At 42.1% G+C, this 21,697-nt stretch overlaps 3 protein-coding genes across 8 annotated transcripts in view; all 3 read right to left on the bottom strand.

Annotated features, from left to right (window-relative positions):
• The window catches only part of LOC116843422 (guanine nucleotide exchange factor DBS-like), a 31,437-nt gene extending 29,680 nt beyond the window's left edge, over positions 1-1,757 (bottom strand). The window contains exon 1 of the mRNA XM_032813816.1: positions 1,041-1,757. Coding sequence (XP_032669707.1) covers positions 1,041-1,233 — 193 coding nt within the window. The 5' untranslated portion in view covers positions 1,234-1,757. The remainder of the gene's footprint in view (positions 1-1,040) is intronic.
• A 525-nt stretch (positions 1,758-2,282) lies between these two features.
• LOC116843536 (zinc transporter 2-like) lies at positions 2,283-20,085 on the bottom strand. 4 transcript variants are annotated; one of them, XM_032814026.1, is made up of 9 exons: positions 13,863-15,609; positions 7,160-7,385; positions 5,407-5,609; positions 5,010-5,123; positions 4,744-4,892; positions 4,172-4,323; positions 3,683-3,899; positions 3,208-3,448; positions 2,820-2,965 (listed from the first exon to the last, which is right to left on the bottom strand). In XM_032814026.1, exons 2-9 carry the CDS (start codon positions 7,174-7,176, stop codon positions 2,820-2,822), a joined length of 1,239 nt encoding a protein of 412 aa, XP_032669917.1. In that variant the 5' UTR covers positions 7,177-7,385; positions 13,863-15,609. The 4 variants fall into 4 exon arrangements, with proteins under 4 accessions (XP_032669894.1, XP_032669917.1, XP_032669902.1 ...); XM_032814003.1 differs by lacking the exons at positions 7,160-7,385; positions 13,863-15,609 and adding an exon at positions 5,727-6,581 and having other exon boundaries at positions 2,283-2,965; XM_032814011.1 differs by lacking the exons at positions 7,160-7,385; positions 13,863-15,609 and adding an exon at positions 19,862-20,085.
• Positions 20,086-20,872: 787 nt separating this feature from the next.
• Positions 20,873-21,697, bottom strand: part of LOC116843512 (UDP-glucose:glycoprotein glucosyltransferase) — an 8,500-nt gene continuing 7,675 nt past the window's right edge. For all 3 annotated transcript variants that reach the window (XM_032813977.1, XM_032813984.1, XM_032813992.1), the window contains one exon: positions 20,873-21,476. In XM_032813977.1, coding sequence (XP_032669868.1) covers positions 21,439-21,476 — 38 coding nt within the window. In that variant the 3' untranslated portion in view covers positions 20,873-21,438. The remainder of the gene's footprint in view (positions 21,477-21,697) is intronic.

Raw genomic sequence — 21,697 nt, 5'->3', positions numbered from 1 at the left:
TCAGATGCTCGGCTCTTATCCCACGAACACTCTTTTGTCAATAAAAGTGTTGGACCTTGCGCCAACCTCTTGGTGAGTCAACCGAGTTAAATCATACGTTTGTCTTTGAATCAAACGTTGATTTTGAAGTGAAAACAAAGGCAGATGTTCGATCGAACTGCTAGTTAGCTTACCACTTGGTTGGTGCAATCTAAGTGCGGCTCGCAAGCCTTGTCTGATTGCCTTGAGTTATGTTTAGAGGCACTTCTATTGATGAAAGAGAACTCAGGATGAGGGCCATCGTGGACAACGGCAATGCAACATGCGACGGCGTGCACAAGACCGTTGATCTCGGCGCGATATTAATCGCCGGACGGTGACGGGACTCGTCTCTTTCGATTTGCTATCGACGGCTGCGAAATCTTCTGGAAGCCGTTCGATCCGCCCGACACAACATGACGCAATCGTGTTGCACTTGCACCTCGAGCAAAACTGACCGCAGGAAGTGACGCAAATTCAAACCGCGCATCCGGATCCTTGGACACGCTACCGGATGTGTTTGACGCTTCCGACGCGAGTGCGAGCGCGAATTACGTGTTCGCACTCGCTTCGCGGGGAGCGACGTGAGATTCAAAGTGCGCGATTCAACTCCCGAATCTCCCCGAGACGATTCCGCCGATGCGGAATGCCGAGCCTGCATCGATGGCTCGACAACACGCGATCGGGTAACCTCCACTTCGTGGAACCGGTTGCAGGAACGTCGCTCGGGCCGGCGGGTTTGCTCAAGAAACCTCCTTACTGCGTAACCGTCGACCGTCGCGCTCGGAGAAGGGTGATGGGTTGGCGAAGCGAGGACACGCGACCTGAACTTTCGTCGTGACCGGAGAGAGAGGACGAGAAAATTCAAAACCCCGCGGGTCGGCGAGTGACCGACCGCGAAGCGCATTCCCTCACTCCCTCTTCGACTATCTCTCTTTCCCTTTCTCTTTCTTTCCTTCTCGCTTCACTCGGTCCCCAGCAGGTTCTACCGAACGGACGTTCGTGCGATCGAACAAACTCACCCGCGTCGAGCATCTCCAGGTCCAGGTTGCCGCTGCGGCTGCGACTGATGCTGCTGCTGCCGCAGGCGTTGTACCCGGACGAGACTGGCGGCGGATGCTGGCCAGTGTCCTCCATCGCCCGGGAGGCGCTGCGCTTGAATTGCTCCAGGAAGCTGTCGATCTGGTTCTCGATGCTGGTGGGCGAGCTGGCCATCTTCGTCGCCGCTCGGCCGGTATCCACCGGGACCGTACGCGTTGGACCGATCAGGCGGCGGTCGCTCGCGACGACGCGCGATCTCGCACGTGCGAGATCGATTCTTACACCCGGTCGTCCTCGCTCGGCCCGCGATACCGGCCCGGAAGACGGCGAGGAGAAAGAGAGAGACAGAGAAAGAGAATGAGAAAGAGAATGAAGGTACAGAGAGACAGAAAGAGAAAGAGAGAGATAGAGAGACGAAGAAAGAGAGAGAAAGAGAGAAATAGAGAGACGAAGAAAGAGAGAGAGAGAGAGATAGACAGACAGGTAAGTAGACAGAGAGACGAACCGCGACGGCTACATCGTAGAATCGTCGCGAGCGCGCGTCTACGCACTTGCTGGTCGTCGTCGCCGCGCACGTCGACGTTTACCGGGGAGGGTTAACGGCGCGAAGGCGGCTGCCCGGCGGCCCCTGACGCACCTCGTCCCGCTTTACGCCGCATGTCTGTTGCCGCGCCGCTCCGCACCGCTCCGCAACATCTCGTTCCGCTCCGCGACGCGACGTTCCGCTTGCCAGCGCGCTCCAACAGCCGGACGCGCTCATGCGCGGGGAACCGCGGAACTGGAACGCTGCAGCGGCGGCGGCGGCGCTGCGTAGCCGCGTCCTCTTCGCGGCAGATGGCGCGCACGTACGCTCAACGAGGGACACAATTCGATCGGGCTGAAAACGCCGCATCGCTTGAAATTAGGCGCGGAAGTCGGCGCCAGCGCGATAATCGATACTCGGGGAATGATCGAGGAGTCGATCGCGAACAGAAGTGAATTCGAGGAGACGCTGGTAGCAACAAAGTCTGAGCTTGAAGGGATCTGAAAAGTGACGAGGATCAATATTGTGATGGTGTGAGGATTGTAGAATTGTAAGTCAAACGATCGCACTTTTTTTGCTTGCTCGCGCGAGATGTGACATTTTGTACGAGGAGCGATAGTCTTCGATTCGCGTTTGCGAACGCGGACACCTGCTTGTCTGTTTACATGTCGAAGCGACAAAAGTGCGATCGCTGCGAGAGTCTCGTTGGAAAAATATATTCTCTTTGTTTATTTGCGTTTCAAAATAGTTTACGAGACCATTCCGAGATTGACCAAGATTCCAAGCGGAGATCTTGGACCTTGAACGATCGAACCGATGACTTGGTAACTTTTATTGTAAATATATAAGTAACTTTTCAAAATAAATATCGATCACAATGCTTGCATCAGTGTATCAAGATGCTAATGCAAATTATCGCAACAAACGACAGTTAGGATTTACGACTTACACAATAATGATATAACTTAGGTGGATGGTTATGGCTATTTAATTTACTTAAATTGAATAACAAGAAATTGAACTATTCACTGTAACCATAGCGAATTATGGCCGATTGATCGTGAGTTTCTTTACGGAGAAAAGGCTGCAACGGTTCAGCATAACATATATATGCTGCGTTTGCTCACGTGAAACAATTTCGACGTCTTTATTCGGTGGAGCATCACGAGACTTCTAAATTTATCTCCGATGCGTTTATATCGCGTGTACAGCGCACGTAAGTACAATGACGCGAACCTTATTGCGACAATGAATTACACTGCTTGCAATTCTCCATTCGTTCGTTGAATTCTTCTATTTGCAACGTCATCTCGAAAAATTCGTACTTGTCGTGGATATTTCGCGTGGCGGTGCGCAGAATATTCTGCGGACTTGTCCCAGGTTCTGAAAAGTGAAAAATGCATCAGCGAGATTCGAAGAACCCTTCGGGAATTTCGGAATAGAAATGAAATGGACAATCAGAAGGGACATCGAGAGAAAGGACTCAATTTAAATTAATAGATTGTCATTTAAAAATACACGGTGTTTAGCGGGACACGTTATTTCAGAGCAATCGAATTATGTAACTGAGACACACAAATAAGAAAGACGTATATCGTCGATTATATTTATAGAATGGAGCTTACTTATAGCAAGATGCGCTGACAAGGCAGTTTTGTCAAGCGAGAGCGCCCAAATTCGAAGGTTGTGCACCTTAACAACACCATCTATTTGCATGAAGGTGTTCTCCACGTGAGAATACTCGAAGCCTTTGGGGATGCCTTCCATCAGGACGTTCATTACGTCTTTAATAATAGCTACTGTAGTGAGCATAACTAATATAGAGAAGAGGAACGTGCATATTGGATCCACTATGCTCCAACTTGGCTGAAACGTAAACGTGAAGATTTAGAATATCTGAAAGCTTCAACAGGAAAATGTTCGCTTGATTAAACAAACGCAAAGATTTTCGTAAAGAGATGTCATAATTTTCCGAAGTTTCATCTCTAGTCCGCGAAAAACCGATCGATTAGACGGGAACCCAGTGAGAAATGACTCGTCGATCGACGAGTCATTTCTCATTGGGAAGCTACCAAGCTACCTATGAAAATTCGGAGGTACCTTAAAGTATATGACTAATGCAGCGATGAATACACCTATACTCTGAATAAAATCACCCAAAACGTGAATGAAGGCCGCGCGCACGTTGATGTTTCTCTGTTCTTTGGCATCATCGTCGTGATTTTCCACGTCTTTATTTCCATTGTGGCTGTGTTCACCGCTGTGACTGTGTCCACCGCCGTGAGCGTGGCCATGTTGATGCAACGACAGGCCCATTCTGCAATGTAAAAATTATTACCTTCGTGCGTCTCTCGATAGCAATCATTACGCGTGCATTTCTAGTGCTCATATGTCACTTTCACTTCATTTCACGTTCTCTCACGCGTTTGCTTCGCGAGGGAAAACTTCTCCAAAGTCAATTTAACGTGACGGTTCGCATAATTCCGATCGTTATTGAGCGCAAACGCGTCGTGGCGATCGGTATTATGCATGAGCCGCGTGAGTCGCGCGGAGCATTAAGTAAGTATTATCGTTAATGGTATCACTAACACTAGATTTACCGCGACACCAACTGCAGACGTGATCAACATCACCGTGGCGTCCAGTTCAAAGTCCTTATTGACAATTCTTTCGATTGCTAGATAAAACAGAATCCCGGTGACCACCCATATCAGCAAAACTGACGTTAACGCACCGATAACCTGAAATAACACGAAAATATCAGTGTTTTATTATTATTATTTTACACTTTGAATGTCTGTTCCGCTCAGGGAGATTTCGAGGAATCTCCTCTTTCGAGGAATTATATTTGCTGAACATTATTGTATCTTTATTGAACTTAGGAGCTTAAAAATATACGGAAAGTAAATACGAAAAGTTTGCAGAAAGATTTCTATACACGCGTGATCAAGTTTTCCGCAGAATATATGGTAAAATAAAGCAGCACACATTGATACAAGACTTATATGTACAAAAAGTGTGCAAAAGACAGCATGATTGTGTTAGTGATGCTTGACTTTTACGTTATCGATATTCTTAGAATTCGTCATCCACTTTGGCGTCATCCCTTCAATTATAATTCATTCGATGTGTATATTAATAATCAAAGATGCGATGCTTACTTCTGCGCGATACCAACCGAAAGGCATTTTCCTGGTGGCCGGTCTGCCCGCGACCCAAATGGAAAAAAGGGATATCATGAACGACGCAAAATCCGTCAACAAATGTGCGGCGTCAGTCGCTATCGCCAAACTATTCGATAATACTCCGCCTGAAGTGCAAAAAAGAAGAGAAGAATAAACCGCGTGGTTATTGCCTGTTTTCGTAAATAGCCGCTGCAAAGAGTTATTTTATACTGATAAGCTCATCAGGAATTTTGTTGTATTACCAACGATTTCTGCTATCATGAAAACGACGCATAGCGCACTGGCGAGCCACAGCTTCTTTCGGGCCTTCTTGTCGATATCCTCGTTCCTCTCCCTGTGACAGTGGTCTTCCTGCACTGAAAGCACAATAAATCCAATTAAATTAATTATGATTAAAAATGTCTTGAATGATGCTTATTAAAAATAAAAGATCCATTAATTATGATTAAAAATGTCTTGAATGATGCTTATTAAAAATGAAAGATCATAAGAGCTACTTTACTGATACAACCTAATAATAGCGTAATCCGCAAAATTTCTCTGAATACCATTAAATGGATTCTTTCGTTTATTTCGTTATAGTAAATATTCTCTCAATTATACTGGTCATGCTATTGTTAAATTTCATCCAAATCATACCTGTCAGATTCTGTTGATATTCCACAGAAGGAGTCTCATCGATGGAGGAGCCTTTCACCACCGTACAGCAGCCCGACAATTTTCCGTGAACGCAGAAGATCACCTTCCGCGATGACAAGTCACTTTCATTTTCCTTCTCGTCCTCGACATTGTTCAGCGGGGGGATGCTTGTTCCGTAGCCGTAGCTCACCTTATCGGCGAATCTGCAAACCGTCACAAATCCATTTTTATTCCTCGCGATCGCACGTCGCGACGGCATAAAACAGCTCGCTTTTACGGCAAGGAGTATTGCGACTCAATCGTAAATTCGTCACTCGTACCGCGGAACGGGATTCTTGACTACCATCTGCTCGTTTAACATCTCGAGATCGTTATTATTCTTCGCGACTTTGCAATAATTGTCAATGATGCACATTCGATGCTTCCCACTTTCCATGCCAAGTTGCGTAACGGAAGAAAGCGATTTCGCGCGATAATTGCATGCGGGTTACCGCCGATGAGATTCGGAAACAGAAAAAAAAAGTTTAACGACTCTCTATCAAGTTGTCCCGGCTGTTTGATGACAGCGCTCGCTTTCCCATAAGTTTTTCTTCTCTACCGCAGTGGAAAGTTAGCGGTTAATTTCGACCCACTGTTTGTTTATGAAGTAATCGTCCGTATCGAATGACATGTCAGTTTGTCGAATTATCTCAAATGTTACTTTTGTTACTTACCCGCCTACTTCAGATAAGATTCGTATAAAGATAGATTCAAGCGTTCGTATCATACATGATAAGAAATTGTGACGTCAATATTGGTATATGCGATAGTCAACTCCGCTCGTACAATGCACGTCAAAGTCAAATTCGAACTCTGGTCGTAGTATATTTCCTTACCGAAATCTATATGTACATCTATGATTTTTATCGGATTATAGCTCAGACATTATTTGTCTGTGGAGCGTGATCGCTTTTTTTACGCATCGGCTTGAAAAATAAAGACAGGAAGCGCGCAGCAACGGGAAAGAACGTCGATATTACACACAGAAAGATATCATTCTGCTGTTAAAAAAAGCTACTCAGTTTATTCTCCTCTTAAGTAATTTTTAACAAAAAGTTCCTTGGTAACAGTCGTCGAATGTACTCATCACAAATTTAAGAAAACAACAAGAATATTATATTGTAAGTAATACTATAATATATTATTAAAAATATATTATTATATTTAATATAATATTATTCAATATAATAATATATTAAATATATATTATTAAAAATATATATATTATGAACATTATATATTATTATATATAATATTATTTTAATTTATTATTATAAAATTTTAATAAAATATTATATAAAATTCAAGAAAAAGTTGGTTCGACTCTATGTGATAAGCAAACCATGTTTTTCTCTTAACTTCTTGATTGAAATGTTTAACTTATGAAAATTTAGAACATATTTTGGGTAATTCTCGGTTCGTGGTGGATGATTATGATAAGATTTTGGATGTAGAAGCTTATAGAATACTTGAAACAAGTAACATTTATTCGAATGCAGCATGCATTTTTCTGTGTGTATCGTCGTTATTGCGAAGGAAACGAATGCTTTCGCGTTGACACGTCATTTCTGCCGTATCCTAATTACGCAACTAATTCCGCCTCGGCATGTGCCTTAAACATAGCTTGGAATGCAGAATGCGTATTGTTCAACGGTATGCTTGAACACGGCATTAACGCAACATTATGTGCGAATACGTGACCAGTGCTTATCACCTTCCACGAGACGCCATTATCTATCAACCAGATATCAACGATGCCGTGTGCAAGCGCCGTATCCGCCGTACGTTCTTCTGCCTCTCCCTGTCGCTGGCTGTAATTCAATGACGGTGTCAATGATGCCGTGTGCAAAATCGAACGCGAATGCAAAGTGTTGCTGGTGATGATAAATCGACGATTTATGGCGCAATGCCTTGTACACCTTCACAGATCATTCGATATTCTGCACAGAAAGCGATAGTTAGTCATTGACACATTTCGTCGTTAACATTGCAAATATCTATCTATATATATATATAAAATAGAATGTCGATCTATCTTTTCTCTATATAATATTAAAACTCTTGAACCGATCTGAACTAAATTTTGCATAGTTGTTCTTTAAGCTAGATGGAACCTGCACGGAAAAAACAATTCTATTGGTGTAACCGAATTTTCGGTTACTCAAGGATCAGACGAAAACTCGGCCGTAGAAACAGAAAAATTCTTTTATGAGGCTTCTATATATACTGTTCTTTTTAGCTGTACTGCTAAACTAGTGCAACAAGTTAGAATGAAAGAAAGTATATTTGTTTCACTTTAACTTATTACACTAGTTCAGCAGTGTGGCTAAAAAGAATAGACCAATAGTCAATTGTTCTCAGTTGCTTCAACCAAGTTCTAATATCGCTGAATGTTCAGACGAATATTTTCGGTTGCGACAACAGAAATATTAGTTTTCAAAACAAATATCGCTTCTGATCACCTAATTTTTAGTTGGTTCCTATTCACTTGCACCGAGATTTTTTTTGCGTGTGAACACCTTACCCCATTCTCTTGATTTCATTTCTCGGAGATTTTGCGATCCAGATAATACTGAATAATTTTAGCTAGTACATAACACGCAATATAGACAGAGCATCTTGATCAAATTGACCGAAATTTAAAAAGAATGATGGTTTTTATACAGGGTGATTCAGGACTGAAGGTCAATACTTCAGAAAACCATTCTTTATATCATTCTGAATTAAAAAGTTCATATAAACATAAGTCTTATTTCGAACGATTATAAACTTATAATAACTTTAAACTCTATCTGAGAAGTTCAGTTTTTAAAACATTATTGGGGATATTAATAGAAAATAAAATATTTCATTCCACATCCATGCTTGTAACACTTCTTAGATAACTCAAATTACACTTATCTTAGTTTAAAGGGTGTTTTCAATTATGCTACCATCTGCTTGTATACAGCGTAACGCACGAGTATGAACCGCGCGTATAGCTGATTGCTGTACGTAACTTTCCTTTATTTGCCGCGCAGCGTCCAGCACGCGAGCTAGCAGTTGTTCTCGTATTTGAACTTTCACTGCGTATACTAAGTCTTTCATCCACCCCCAAATACAAAAATCCATTACAAAAGTAAACTAAATTACATAAGATAGATCGTACCATCACGGATTGAGTCACTGAATGACTGATTGTTCACCACGCTTTAACAATAAAACACAAACTGCAAAGCAAACTGAATTAACTTATTTCAAACAGGTTGCAATACGCATTGAAGGTTGCCCATAGCGCCACTAATAACAGTGAGTAGTGTTTACACTCAGCGGATACCCGCGCCACACAAGTTAAGCCTTATGCACAATGCCAGGTAACTGGCAATAGGAATAGGCATTAGTCAATAGGAACAGGGAATAGAAATAATTAACTAATCCAAATTCCTATTACCTGTTCTTATTGCCTGTTGCCTGCTATTGTGCATAGAGTGTTACGTACAGTAAGTAGAAGGTCATTCGCCTTGGAATCGGAAAGCATGATTTACGCATTACGTTGGTCAAAATACATTAAATTGATTTTTCTCGGCAACCATTGCGAATAAAACACATGTTCATATGAAATTTTTAATTCAGAATTACGTAAAGAATGGTTTCCTGAAGTATTGACCTTCAGTCCTGAATCACCCTGTATAAAATAATGCGTGGATTCGATTAGATCACAAGTGTGTACACGCTTGATTAATGTGAGTTTGGAATGATTTTAATATATTAAGTGGCTTCACGCAAGGATTATAGTAGTTTAGCTTTTATGTAAAAGAATGATCCAGTAGCCTTGAAATTTGCATCGCCACCGAGGATGAGACACGAGGACTGCATTCAAATGATTTGATATGTATCGCGAGGATCACTAATGATAATACAGCTCGGCGAACTTCCCTTCGTGCGAGATACATCTCTCGGTTCCACTTATCATCTGTCTTTCCTCCACCCACGCTCGTCGCGTAACGGGGAAATGATATGAAAACCTCACGGAAGTTCATTCTGCCGAGGGAGACCGATTGTCGATGTACCGTTCATCCTTTTTGAAATAAAATCATTCTCCAAATCGATGCGACACGCGTCGTCGACTTTGAAGCTCAGCGAGCGTGTCGAGTGATGGAACTTCCACAAATGTGCGGTTGGAAGTGTCGGAACTGAGAATTCATCCATTAATTCGCCCATTAATAACTACATCCTTCAAAAGTTCAATTAAAAAATAAAAGAATTTTGTTTTTAAATTTAAGTGGGCGAGCTCGACTCTTTTATACGAAATTGACCGACTTCTCTAAGTCGTAATTATTCTGTGAAATAATTATAGAGATGAAATGTTTATGCGGCGGCTTGTTTAATTATCTTGTTTAATTATATTAATCGTAAACTTGTTCCCGAAAATATCTCGCGGACCGGTTAAACGAGTTAGCAACGCTGCTTCCCGAATGATCCAGGTGCACTGGTGGATTAAATCGACGACGGTCGGCTCGTCGTCATCATGCATATAACGTTACCTGACACCACGTCGGTTTCGTATTAATTATACCACGATAATACGAGAATATCAGTCTCGCTTCGTCGACAGAATGTCGCACTCATGGATAAAGTATCTCCTCCCGGAAAAACGTGCCGGAAAATCTCGAGTCACGAGATCTCAGAGGTGACTCATTAAGAGTGATAATTTATTAATGAGGAACTATCCAAGATTTTCTATTTCCTCCAATCGCCGTGGAGCTCGGAGAATCCAAGAAAATAATCTCGATACAAGTTGTTTTTATCTGCACACGTATTTCCGATAAAAATTGCTCAAGAGATTATCGACTATCGAGATTATCGTTATTTGCGCCTCGCCTTGTAGGAAGGTGGGACTTAGAAAAATGTAGAAACGACGAAATGTCAATCCCCGTCTGGAGCGTTATCATCATACAATATCTATTCGGACATATTCAGATTAAATCTCCACGTGTTATTTTAGTGATCACTTCGGGAGGCACGAGTGTGTCACTCTGTGTCGATCTGTGACGCCTGTGGCTTCAGGATCGCTTGATCGCATGTGCGTCTCTTCTCCCCCGCGATAAAACGTAATCGTTATGCCATCTATAAAAATATACCCCGCTTTACGAATGTCGCGCTTGACACTCGTGAGTGAATGCACAAAATAATTCACATAGTCGATCTACCAAATCGATGTTATGCAACACCGGGTGGTTGACACGCACTTTGTTCAATGATCGTTCATGAATCACTACCTCTAGAACTCTAAACACGAAAAAAATTTTCTCATTAGCTCATAACTTCCGCAAAGATCGGAATTTAATTATTTTCTTGCAATCGTGTAGAAAATATTGAGAAATATGAATCTATTAAGGTCTTTGCAATTCAGTGAAGTTTTTTTTATTGAAAAAAATTATCATGAGTAAACAAAACACATGTTTTAAAAAAACACATGTTTTTAACGTTTGAAAAGTTGGCTGGGTAAATTTTTCCTATGTTTACAATTTTTTATGACTTTCCCGCTTACGAAGAGGGGGACGTAATTGCGCTACCGTGTACAAAATTGTTTCTGTTTTAAAGAACTGCTTCTCTGTTCTTTCACGTTCTCATGCTTGGCGCGTACATGGTTTCAAACGTCTATTTTCGTTCTATGTCGACTGCTCATATGAATGCGAAGCCGAAAAGGGACATTTGTATTAGAAAGTGTTTCAAGGCTACATTTTGAAGGCAAGGACCGGGCTATTTTTTCAGGTCGCTCGAGACCGATCCCGTTATATGTTCCGGCATTTCTGATTGAATATACATGTGTGGGAAACACACTCCGCGCTGGGTAAAGAAAAACAATGGGAATAACTTTGTTGCGATCCTGTTATCATATACGTGGATAATTCCTCGTAACCACAACTTACGTGAAGATATGAGTAACGTTGATATGGTTTTATCAAAGTTCGACGATATTTATCGTAAATAACGTGGGGAAAACTGGCGAGTAGAATGAAGAAATCGACAGAGCGACAAACGGAAATACATCAGTCGGAATTCGATCTCCATTCAATTACGAACAATATTTCTCTGAAACACTTGAGGAGAAGGATTCCTTCGCTTTGGGGCATATTTTCTTAAATACGTGATTTTCTACACGGAGACATTTTTACAGTAAAAATTACCATAAAATTTTGTAATCGAGGAATAGATCGACATCCAAATAATTGATTATCCTTCTATTTCAATTTTAAGAACTGAAATGTGCTGTTAAGAATTTTGCTAATTTTCTAGGAAAATTTACTATGTTCCTTAGCAAGATAAATTTTACTGACAATCTTTCCTGCGCTATTAAAGAAATATAGTAAAATTGAAAAGAATTTATATGACAAAAAATTCCGATATTTTCTCTCTGTGTAAGATGAGATTTTGTGTGGAAAATTTGATGAACGTACATAATCCCAAAATTTAAAAAAAGCACCATTTCTTGTGTATTAATACTGAGGTGCAATTTTACTGAAATATTAGAATTTCCTCGTTACATAGCCGAATCCATGAGTATTTACTCGTTCGAGTAAAATATGAGTGTACCTAAGTAGGTAGATATATTAGTACACTTAACTTTTATGTGTGTACTTTTTCAGGGTAATAATCTTTCCTCAGAAAAATTGTATTTTGACATATTGTCTCGGCATTCCGTACCACGATTTTTCGGGACAATGCTTGTCCAAGGAGAATTCGCGCATGTCGCGGATTTAGATCGGTGAACGATACCGGAGAAATCTGGTCCACTTTTGATTTCCTCTCCTAACGCAATACGCACTTGTCATGATCAGTGCACACGGCGGACAGGTTTCGTGGAAAGAACTGCAAGTTTTTCTGTCGTTCCCGAGACCGGTCGCGCCCGTCCTCGCGTACAACCACGGCGCGTTGGAGATACTGTCGCGTGGCAAAGTGAAGGGAGTCGCGGCCTTGTTGTTCGCGAGGCCATGGCTGTGGTCGCGCGTACGATAATTATCCGTACGATAATTTTGGCAATCAGTGAACCAAATCGTTGACATCGCTCCTGAGGGAAAGAGAAATCTACGGAGGAGCTTCCTCGCGCACGGGTGGCCCACGCGTGTACGCGTGGAGCGTCAACAGGTGGTCAAGCGATTCTCTCTTCGCCGACGACTTCGAGCTGTTCACATGTTGCGATTTTTTTACGTCGCGCAAACACGGTGAGAGGAATTGGACGATCTGCGATAGCGGTATCTTCGTCTTTATACCGTGTATGGAATTCCAGATCGCGATGCAACGAAAATCTCGCCCGTCTCGCGAAACATTGTGCAAAAAAATGGCAGCCTAAAATTCGATTCAGACAGGGTATTCTTATAGAAGGCTCGCATCTCCGATTTTGGACAAGGGGATTTTTTGACTACCCACGAAGTGTTCTCGCGACTATAAATCATCTTGTATAAAATGTTTCCAGTGAGAGCAAAAATCTTATTGCAACGATATCTAATGATGTATAACATGTTTTTTAACATGTAGTTTTTAATGTTGTACACTGGGAAAAAAATATTTGAGCTTATTTATAGGATGTAAAGCTTACTTCTGTGAATAAACTTTATATCCCGCAAATCAATTTTCAAGTTTATTTTTCTCTTAGTGTAAGAATAATTTCGACACTTTAATATCTCTAAACTATTTTCGTGGTATTCAAAGAAATCGTATCATCAAGCAATATCCTTGGAATATTTTCAAATATTAGCGAAGAGAGAAACATGTTCATAATCGATATTTCAAGATGTCAATCTGACATCCTTTTTTTACTGGATTATCAGGAAACTTCAGTGATTCACGATTCGCGATAGTCCGCGGACGTAATTTTTCAAACTTTCCTTGCGAGTTGTCGCTCTCTCCCGTGAATTCCATTAGCCAGCGAGCACTTTTTAAGATTCTCGCCGATATAATTCACAAAAAACAAGAGAGAACAGTCGCGTTACAAGATACAGCACGTACTCCGTATAAGTTGCTTCGGGAAGCGCGTGAGATCCGAGAAGGAAACTCCGCAACCGATTTCTCACCGGCTCACCAATCACCAGTTTACACGCTAATTTTACACGCCGATTTTGCACGCCGACTTTAACACGCAACACCGTCGTTGTTTCCTTCCTATCGATCGCGAAAATTCGCCCACTATCGTTCTCGTTCTGCACCACACGTCAAATCACAAATAAATAAAACAGAGGGAAATAACTAATCAAAACACTCTGGGACTAATTAACTCGCTCTCCTCTCTGCCCGGATCTCTGCGATTTCGCGAGATTTTGATCTCGCACGGCACGCGATCCCTTGCTTTTCCGGAGTGCGTCGTTTCTCTTGCATCGCAAGGATAACAATGACGATAACAATGATAATGATGATGATAATGATTCAAGAGAACTCACAGTTTGATCTTCTCGTCTTCCATGGTCTTCTAATGGCAAGACGCGCCCAGTCTATTGACCGTCGATCGCGACGCCGTCGATTTCTTTCTTTCTCTCTCTGTCTAGACCGATGATCTTTTCTCTGTTTGTCGAATCGCTCGCGAATGCCAAGTGCCGATAAAAAGGAAGACTAAAGAGGCAGCGAACATGCAACCTCTGGTGAGGTGAGAGTGCAGAGAAAGACAGGCAGACAGATAGAGAGAGAAAGAAAAAGAGAGAGAGGAAAAAGAGAAAGAGAGAGAGAAGGTAGAGGAGGTGGTGCACTGTGTGCAGTTGTAATCTGGGAAGTCGTAACGTCGCGCTGTCTTCCCCCGGACGACCGGAGAGATTCAGACGAACTGCACACGTCGCTTCTCGAGTCAACAATCAAAAGCTGTTGTTACTGTTAGCCACGTTACGGCATGTCCGTCCGTCTCTCGACGGAAGAAGAGCCATGCTCTCCTGGTTTGGCACAATCGCTCAACAGATAAATAGATTAACGCTCGATCAACAGCCTCTCACTCTCGCTCTCTCCTCTTGCTTCTCCTCTTCCGCCGCTTCCTCTTCTTCTTCTTTCTCGTTTCTCTGCCTTTCCTCTTGATTGCTCTGTCCTTATCACACGAGCCCCCACCAGCTGAGCGTCGTCCTCGCTCCCTTTCTATCCACTCTCCCCGTTCCTTTCTGTATCTCCGCTCGGAGAAGATATCAGAAGACACTGCCACGTCTCGTTCAATTCAAGTCTTAATACTCTTACACTCGGAATTCGAAGTGTACCGGATATCTTTCGACTTATTTGGGGCAAAAACAGAGAGAGAAAGAGAGAGAGAAAGAGAGGGAGAAATTGTCAAGAAGAAAGCGGTCTAGGTTGCGAGAGTGTTACACGGAGTCCGTTTGACACTTCACATGTTTCGAAACGTTATTTTATACACAGGCTTTGATGACTCCATTGTGTATGTAAAGTGCTTCAAAGCATCCCGTGAATTCTGGTCGAGTAAGTCGCGTTTTCGATGGAGGTCGTCTCCGCCAAGTTCTCGAGAATCTTCAGCACATCGCCGCGAACTCGAAGTGAAACGCACTGTATATCTTTCGCGGTACACTTCGGGGCCGGTGTTCAGTGACTGTGTGTGTTCAGCATTTGAATATCAACGAGCGCTTTCACAAATCGGACCCGCTGATCCGAAGCGGATTTAACTATCGCGCGAATTATACTGCGTATTCATCGACGGGCGCACAGTCGCTTATATCTCTCCAAATCTCTCTCTCTCTTACTCTCCCTCGCACCGACGTCTTCAGCAATAATCGTATAGCGCGGCCTTCGATACTCGTCCTTATCACTCGAAAGTCTCCGCAGAAAGACACATTTGGAACGCCGTTCGAGATCCCCGCGAAACATTCGATCTCACGCAAGATCAACGATCGATCGATCGGTGCTTTCGCGCGTATTGCACCTCCGCGTTCTCTCGCGAGAACGAAACCAGCCGAGATTGCTCGGACGACGACGACGTGCTCCTCTACGAACACTCGCACTGATGCTTCCCAGACACGTCACGGATCTTCAGCTTCGAAATTTCATCCTGGACCTCACGCAAAGAGAGAGATCACCGGGCGAAAATCCACCAGCCGCCGATTGCAGTCGCGACTCGTGACTGAACGAACAGCTAACGTCAAGCGAGAGGCGTAGCACATTCGCGTGACTTTCACGTAGAGAGGCACGGACGCACGTGATACAAGGAGCAGTGCATGAACCCGACGACGATATAGAAATCGCCGAGCGCGTGCCGAAGAAGGGGATCTCACAATGGGGAACCTCCAGCGCGCGGACTGATGTTAAATTTCGATAGCTATCGAATCGATCGAACTGCCATCGATTTTTCCAGAGGCAAATTTGAACGTATGGCGAATCTCGCGACGAGATTCTATCCGCAGTTCTACGCGCCGTGCGACGCTTCGGACTTACTAGAGACAACTGCGTTCGCAAACTCTCGAAATTTCTTGGAATGAAATTTCGCTCATAAAGTGGAACGGCCACCGAGTTATTCGAATTCATTGATTTTTCGTTCGCACAGAGCAAATCCTCCACACCGAATCGAAATTGAAGGGTAATTCCGACGTACTCTGTCGTCATAGGAACGTATTCTCTCTAATTCGTCGTCATAGGAACGTATTCTCTCTAATTCGTCGTTATAGGAACGTATTCTCTCGATTGCAAAATTCACCGGTATGAGAGTCAGAATGCACTCTAAACTGAAGTGAAACATTTCCGCGATTTCGACTGGCAATATTTTTATTATCGCTTTGAGTGAAAATACTGCCACTTTTCACTTGTGAAATTTCATTCCAACAAATGTAAAGAGTATATATAGCAGTAAAAATTTCTCGTTACTATATATGTACATATCAGTAACAAAGAAAAAAAAAATAAAAAAAAACGAAAAAGTCTCGTCGTTCAAATAAGGCACAAGTTATCGTAACTAATCCTGGACATTGTTTTACCTTTTAAATGTATTCGTTAGATATTTAAACATTTCCGCGATTTCGAGTGGCAATATTTTTATTATCGCTTTGAGTGAAAATACTGCCACTTTTCACTTGTGAAATTTCATTCCAACAAATGTAAAGAGTATATATAGCAGTAAAAATTTCTCGTTACTATATATGTACATATCAGTAACAAAGAAAAAAAAAACGAAAAAGTCTCGTCGTTCAAATAAGGCACAAGTTATCGTAACTAATCCTGGACATTGTTTTACCTTTTAAATGTATTCGTTAGATATTTAAACATTTCCGCGATTTCGAGTGGCAATATTTTTATTATCGCTTTGAGTGAAAATACTGCCACTTTTCACTTGTGAAATTTCATTCCAACAAATGTAAAGAGTATATATAGCAGTAAAAATTTCTCGTTACTATATATGTACATATCAGTAACAAAGAAAAAAAAAATAAAAAAAAACGAAAAAGTCTCGTCGTTCAAATAAGGCACAAGTTATCGTAACTAATCCTGGACATTGTTTTACCTTTTAAATGTATTCGTTAGATATTTAAACATAAAATATACGTACATATACTGAATATATATATACATACATTAAAAATTTAAATATTCATATTTAAAGGCCGAAGCAATGAGAATGTCCAAGATCAGATGTGTGCTCGGGGATTGATACTTTTATTTTGTATTCCAACAAGCTTCGCGACGATATTGGAATAAACATTTCCGATAAAGATGTAAAACTACACGGATAAGGAATAAACGGGAAATTTGCGTGCGTGCAAACAAGCGTGGGCGCCCGTACATATGCATGCGCTCTTGATTAATGAAAATGCCTTCTATGTGGATTTGTTTCTTTCGCGCTGTATGCGTTGTGTCGTGTGCAATAGCTGTATGATACGACATTATCGGTGCAGCTGAGAAGACCGCGCGAAATGGAATCGACAAATCGGATCTCGGCGCAACTTTTGCGCGCGGTCTCTCGGCAATCGATGAGAATGAACGATAATGCGATAAATATTATCGAGATCGGCACGTTAAAATAAGTTGACGCGTCAGAGACATCCGTGTAATTTTAAGTTTGACGCAAAACGAGGGTTCAGACGCGTCATCGTTGTTTAATGCGAAAGTAATGTATGGATCAAATAACCGTGCTTAACGTTAAACACACGACGCGAATATGAGAAACGTTACAACTCGTTAGTCGTAATGGATACTCTTCAGGTAGCCGACGGGCCGATCGTCGCGCACGCATGCACGCACACGCGGGCACGAAGTGCCGGAAAAATCAATGCACGAGTGAAGCTAAGCGAGTGAAGCTAAACTCATGAGACACTTATAAATTATCTCTAACAAACTGGGTCTCTTGTTATCGATTGCTTAAACACGATGTTGCCGCGAAAATCAACACAAGTGCAATGCGGAAGTACGCCGTAGAAATTCGGGCTCGCTGCTCGCGTTGTATTCGTAACGCAATTCGCAAAAGACCGTCACGGTCTTTCTTTGTCATTATACCGTGAGCAATTTGTATTGTTATCTCACCGTGCTTTGGAGAAGCAAGATTGTGATTGTGATTTGCACAGCAGACAGTACGATTTATTAGAAGATGTCTTAGAGACGTCTGGTAGACGTTCTTTTCCTTTTAGACGTTTCGAAGACATCTTTTAGTAATCTGTGCAGTCTGGGCAAAGTAATCGCTTTGCTACTCGATAAGCCGCGAAGACACCAATCTATGGGGTGCAACGTTAATAAATAAAATCAGCAAGTTAATCAAAATAGAATCGCTCTCTCGCAGAACTAATGACGCAAGTAAATCGAATCGACGTGAGCGCAGGAAAATTTGAATGCGTGTAATATGTAAAAGAGACTGAATCGATCAGATATTTACTCGTCAATGATGACCCCGAGGTCCGTTCTCGCAGTGGTCGACATCCTGGTGTTAAAGCGAGGACTACCGGCTCTTTCTGTCGCAGCCAAGTTTTGTTACTTTTTTGCGACCTTTTGTCGCAGAACGGAGGGTAGGGTCTCGTGTAATACAATTGGAGCGAATTTTTTGCGTGTACGCAGATACGTAATTTGTGCTCCGAAAAACGACCAAGTGTCGGGTCATTATTGGAGAGAAAAAAGAGAACTAGTATCGTAACGATCAACGAGTGACCTCCGTCCGTTAATCGAAAAGTAATCATGCTAATGCTATCTTGGAACTCGCAATAGCACGCTTATAGCTTGTAAAAATCACCATCAATGTCCCTGGTGCGAACAACTAAGCGCGCAATTCAGAATTTTTGCACCTTTTTCACTTCCCCGTGCTATCAAAGCGTGATCTCGAAATAAGTCGCGTTGTCATTGAAAACCAGCGCTCGTCCATCCAATTGATGTTTACACTGAGAAAACATACTTGAAAACTTTATTTCACATAAAGTTTATCTCTCTCTGTGAAATAAAGTTTACTTCTGTGATATAAAATTTATTTCTGTGATAAGAAGTTTATCTCTATGAATATGAACTTCATATCTCACAAATAAATTTTCAAGTATATTTTTCTCAGTGAATATATTGCATGCATTAGCAAATTTTTGACAAAGACGCCCACTGTAGAAATTGTATCTTATCTTTACCATACTCTCCCTCTGAAGTGTTTGATCGATACTCGATAAGTTGCTTACATAATGGGGTTTCAAATTATGGCTATAATATATAGCTATGAACAATAATACACATTAGTTCGGAAAAAAAAATAAGAAAGAATCGAACAAGCGGAAAATGTACATTCTAATTGTGCTGTAGAAATTTCAGAAATATATTTTGCGAGCAGAGCTGAGTTATTTCAAATCGGAAATCAGCTCAGATATTGTATCTTTCCCAGATATCTTCCCACTCTCAACGTACCGACACGTACTTGAAATCACGCGTCGACATATTTCTTTAAATTTCAATTCGCACTGTTAAAACATGCAGATCTCGATTATTTCGCGCGTTGCGAGGTACATTGAAAAATTGGAAGAACACACATTGGGTGCGTTCGGGGAGTAACTGTTGCTATTAACGATATTTAGCGCAAACACTACTGAATCTCAACGTTAGCGAGGTCTTTAAACGCTCTCAGTGGCAATTCTGTGGCAATTGTGCGCTGTTTAAAAGATGCTGTTGACTTTACCATAATGTATAATTTTGCAAAACTCCAAGCAAAATAATAATGTTTTCAGTAATTTCTTCTGTTTGTTGTTTGGGTTGCTAACCAACGTTGTTCGTACAGCTTGGATTCGCCTTATTACACGAACAGAGTTCGCAAAGTTTGCGTAAGCGATGCGACAGCTTGCTCCCCGAATACATCCATTGCCGTGTGACTGTTGGAGACGAACTCAACGGACGTAGCTACAAGTAGCAGCACCCGTCGTACGTAGATTCTAATTCGAGTAAGAAATTCGTAAACAAAACTACACTATACTCTCTATCACGAGAACGCCAAAATAGCGTGGGCCAGACTTACGTGCTGCCGTTCTCGTCTCGTGTGACACTTTCCACGGCGACGTGGTTGTCCATGCTCATGTGTATTTCCGGGCGAACTGCCGCCTAGGAGGAGCGCGAACGACGCGGGTGCGCGAACATCGAACAATTGATAGAAGCCGGCCCGCGCGACCAGGCAAGTCGAATCTGCGGCAGCGCGCGCGGGGTTACGAAGCGTCGTGAGATGTCATTAGTGAGTACGAGAACGCGCGACTGGGCTTTCTCAATGTGTTTACATTGGGAAAGCAAATATTGCGAGCGCGAGAGAATCGACAGCCATGCGCGGCGAGATGACAACCCGAGCATTCTGTCTGATATCGGTTACTCTCTCTGAAGAGTCGTTGATAAATGCAATTCCTGATCTCACGCAGGAGCACGAGTCGAACGTTCGAGCTGTCCGAGCAGAAATCGAGGATCTGCTCAATTCTAGTTGTCGCAGATTTCACCGAAGCTTCTCCGTCAAATCACCGAGGCAGGAAACCGAGCGGACTACGAGACGCTTTCCCGCCGCGGCGGATTACTTTGATTGTTTCTATCGAGAGATTAAAAAGGTAAAGGTCTGGTGTAAACAGCGATAAATATCATTGCGATCGGGTAATCGCTCGATTGATTCCGTCGGGACCGAAATCGGAGGATTGCCCGATTACCGCGAGAATGGCTGTCGAATTTCTTCGCTCGTTCCGCTCTAATTCACCTGGTCGCCGTGACGATATAAATTCTCATAAAAGATATGGCCGGTATTACCGCGTCTAATGATCCGAGGCGAGCGAAGTGTACGATGTTACAAAAACTCGGCACTAACAATGAGATTAGATATCCCATGCTGTGCGTCGTTGGTTCTATGTGGTATGAATAAATGTATTTGTACTGTGACATAGTGTATATGTACGTTTATCTATAGAAAGACTAGCCGTGTCGGTTTCGAATGTAACTACATCCTTCTTTGTTGTCTCTACTGTCGGTGACACTACAGTCTAAAAGGGAATGCCGAAGATATCTTAAAAAAATTGTTTACAAGTTTATTTCTTAATAACTATCGTATATAATAGACAATAATAAATCACAATCGGTTTAGCAACATGAACAGGTTGTTCATGAATAACCAGAATACTGCTGTCTCAGCGATCATCGAGAAACGAATTTCATTCAGACTTCTCGCTTTGACCTGATTTAAGATAGTCTCTTGTTCGCTATAAAATTGCCAAATTATAGAAAAAAGGTGAAATCTCTTATAAATTATGATTTATAGTAGGTATGAGAAGTGGATCTAGTGAGAATAGATAAGGAGAATCTTCGGCTTCCAATACATCATTATTTTCGGGAGAATTTTACATGAGCACCGATGGCGACAAGTATTTACACGTAAACTGGTGGCAGGCGTCAATTAGAAAAGTGAAATACCGATAACGGTATGTACGCAAAGCGCCATGACGCGTCGACGCTCAATTACTATTACTATCGCGAACACAAATTTCTTTTTACAGAATCTTATAAAACTCTTAGTGACCACAGGGTTTAAGGAAACCGCAGGTCATTGTACGTAAATGTAATGTACGAAATTTACAATTCCTCGTGCTTTCCAGCGTCATCGATGGTTTCTGAAACAAGGAGTGTTTAGAGAAGGCCACTGAAAGATACGTTTACGTTGTATACAGGGTGTTCGGAAAGTACCGGGACGCCCGAATATCAGGAAAAATATAAGTTTTACAAAAAAATGTTTCAGACAAAAGTTGTGGCGTTTAAAAAGATGTATTTACTGATCACATCAGTTTGACCTTGGGTTGCGTAGCGAAGGTCAGGTCAAGGTCACATTAATTTT

Source organism: Odontomachus brunneus, unplaced genomic scaffold (genome assembly GCF_010583005.1).
Source record: "Odontomachus brunneus isolate Ranch 3 - 2012 unplaced genomic scaffold, Obru_v1 Obru_scaffold_003, whole genome shotgun sequence".
NCBI classification, from domain to species: Eukaryota; Metazoa; Arthropoda; class Insecta; order Hymenoptera; family Formicidae; genus Odontomachus; species Odontomachus brunneus.
This window is presented reverse-complemented; position numbering and strand designations above follow the sequence as displayed.

Coding starts and splice junctions, on each gene's coding strand:
- LOC116843536 (XM_032814003.1), bottom strand. CDS start 5,842: ATGGAAAGTGGGAAGCATCGAATGTGCATCATTGACAATTATTGCAAA. Junction 5,610..5,726: donor GTCAAGAATCCCGTTCCGCG/GTACGAGTGACG, acceptor GACGGTTTGCAG/ATTCGCCGATAAGGTGAGCT. Junction 3,900..4,171: donor GGTGTCGCGGTAAATCTAGT/GTTAGTGATACC, acceptor TTTACATTGCAG/AATGGGCCTGTCGTTGCATC.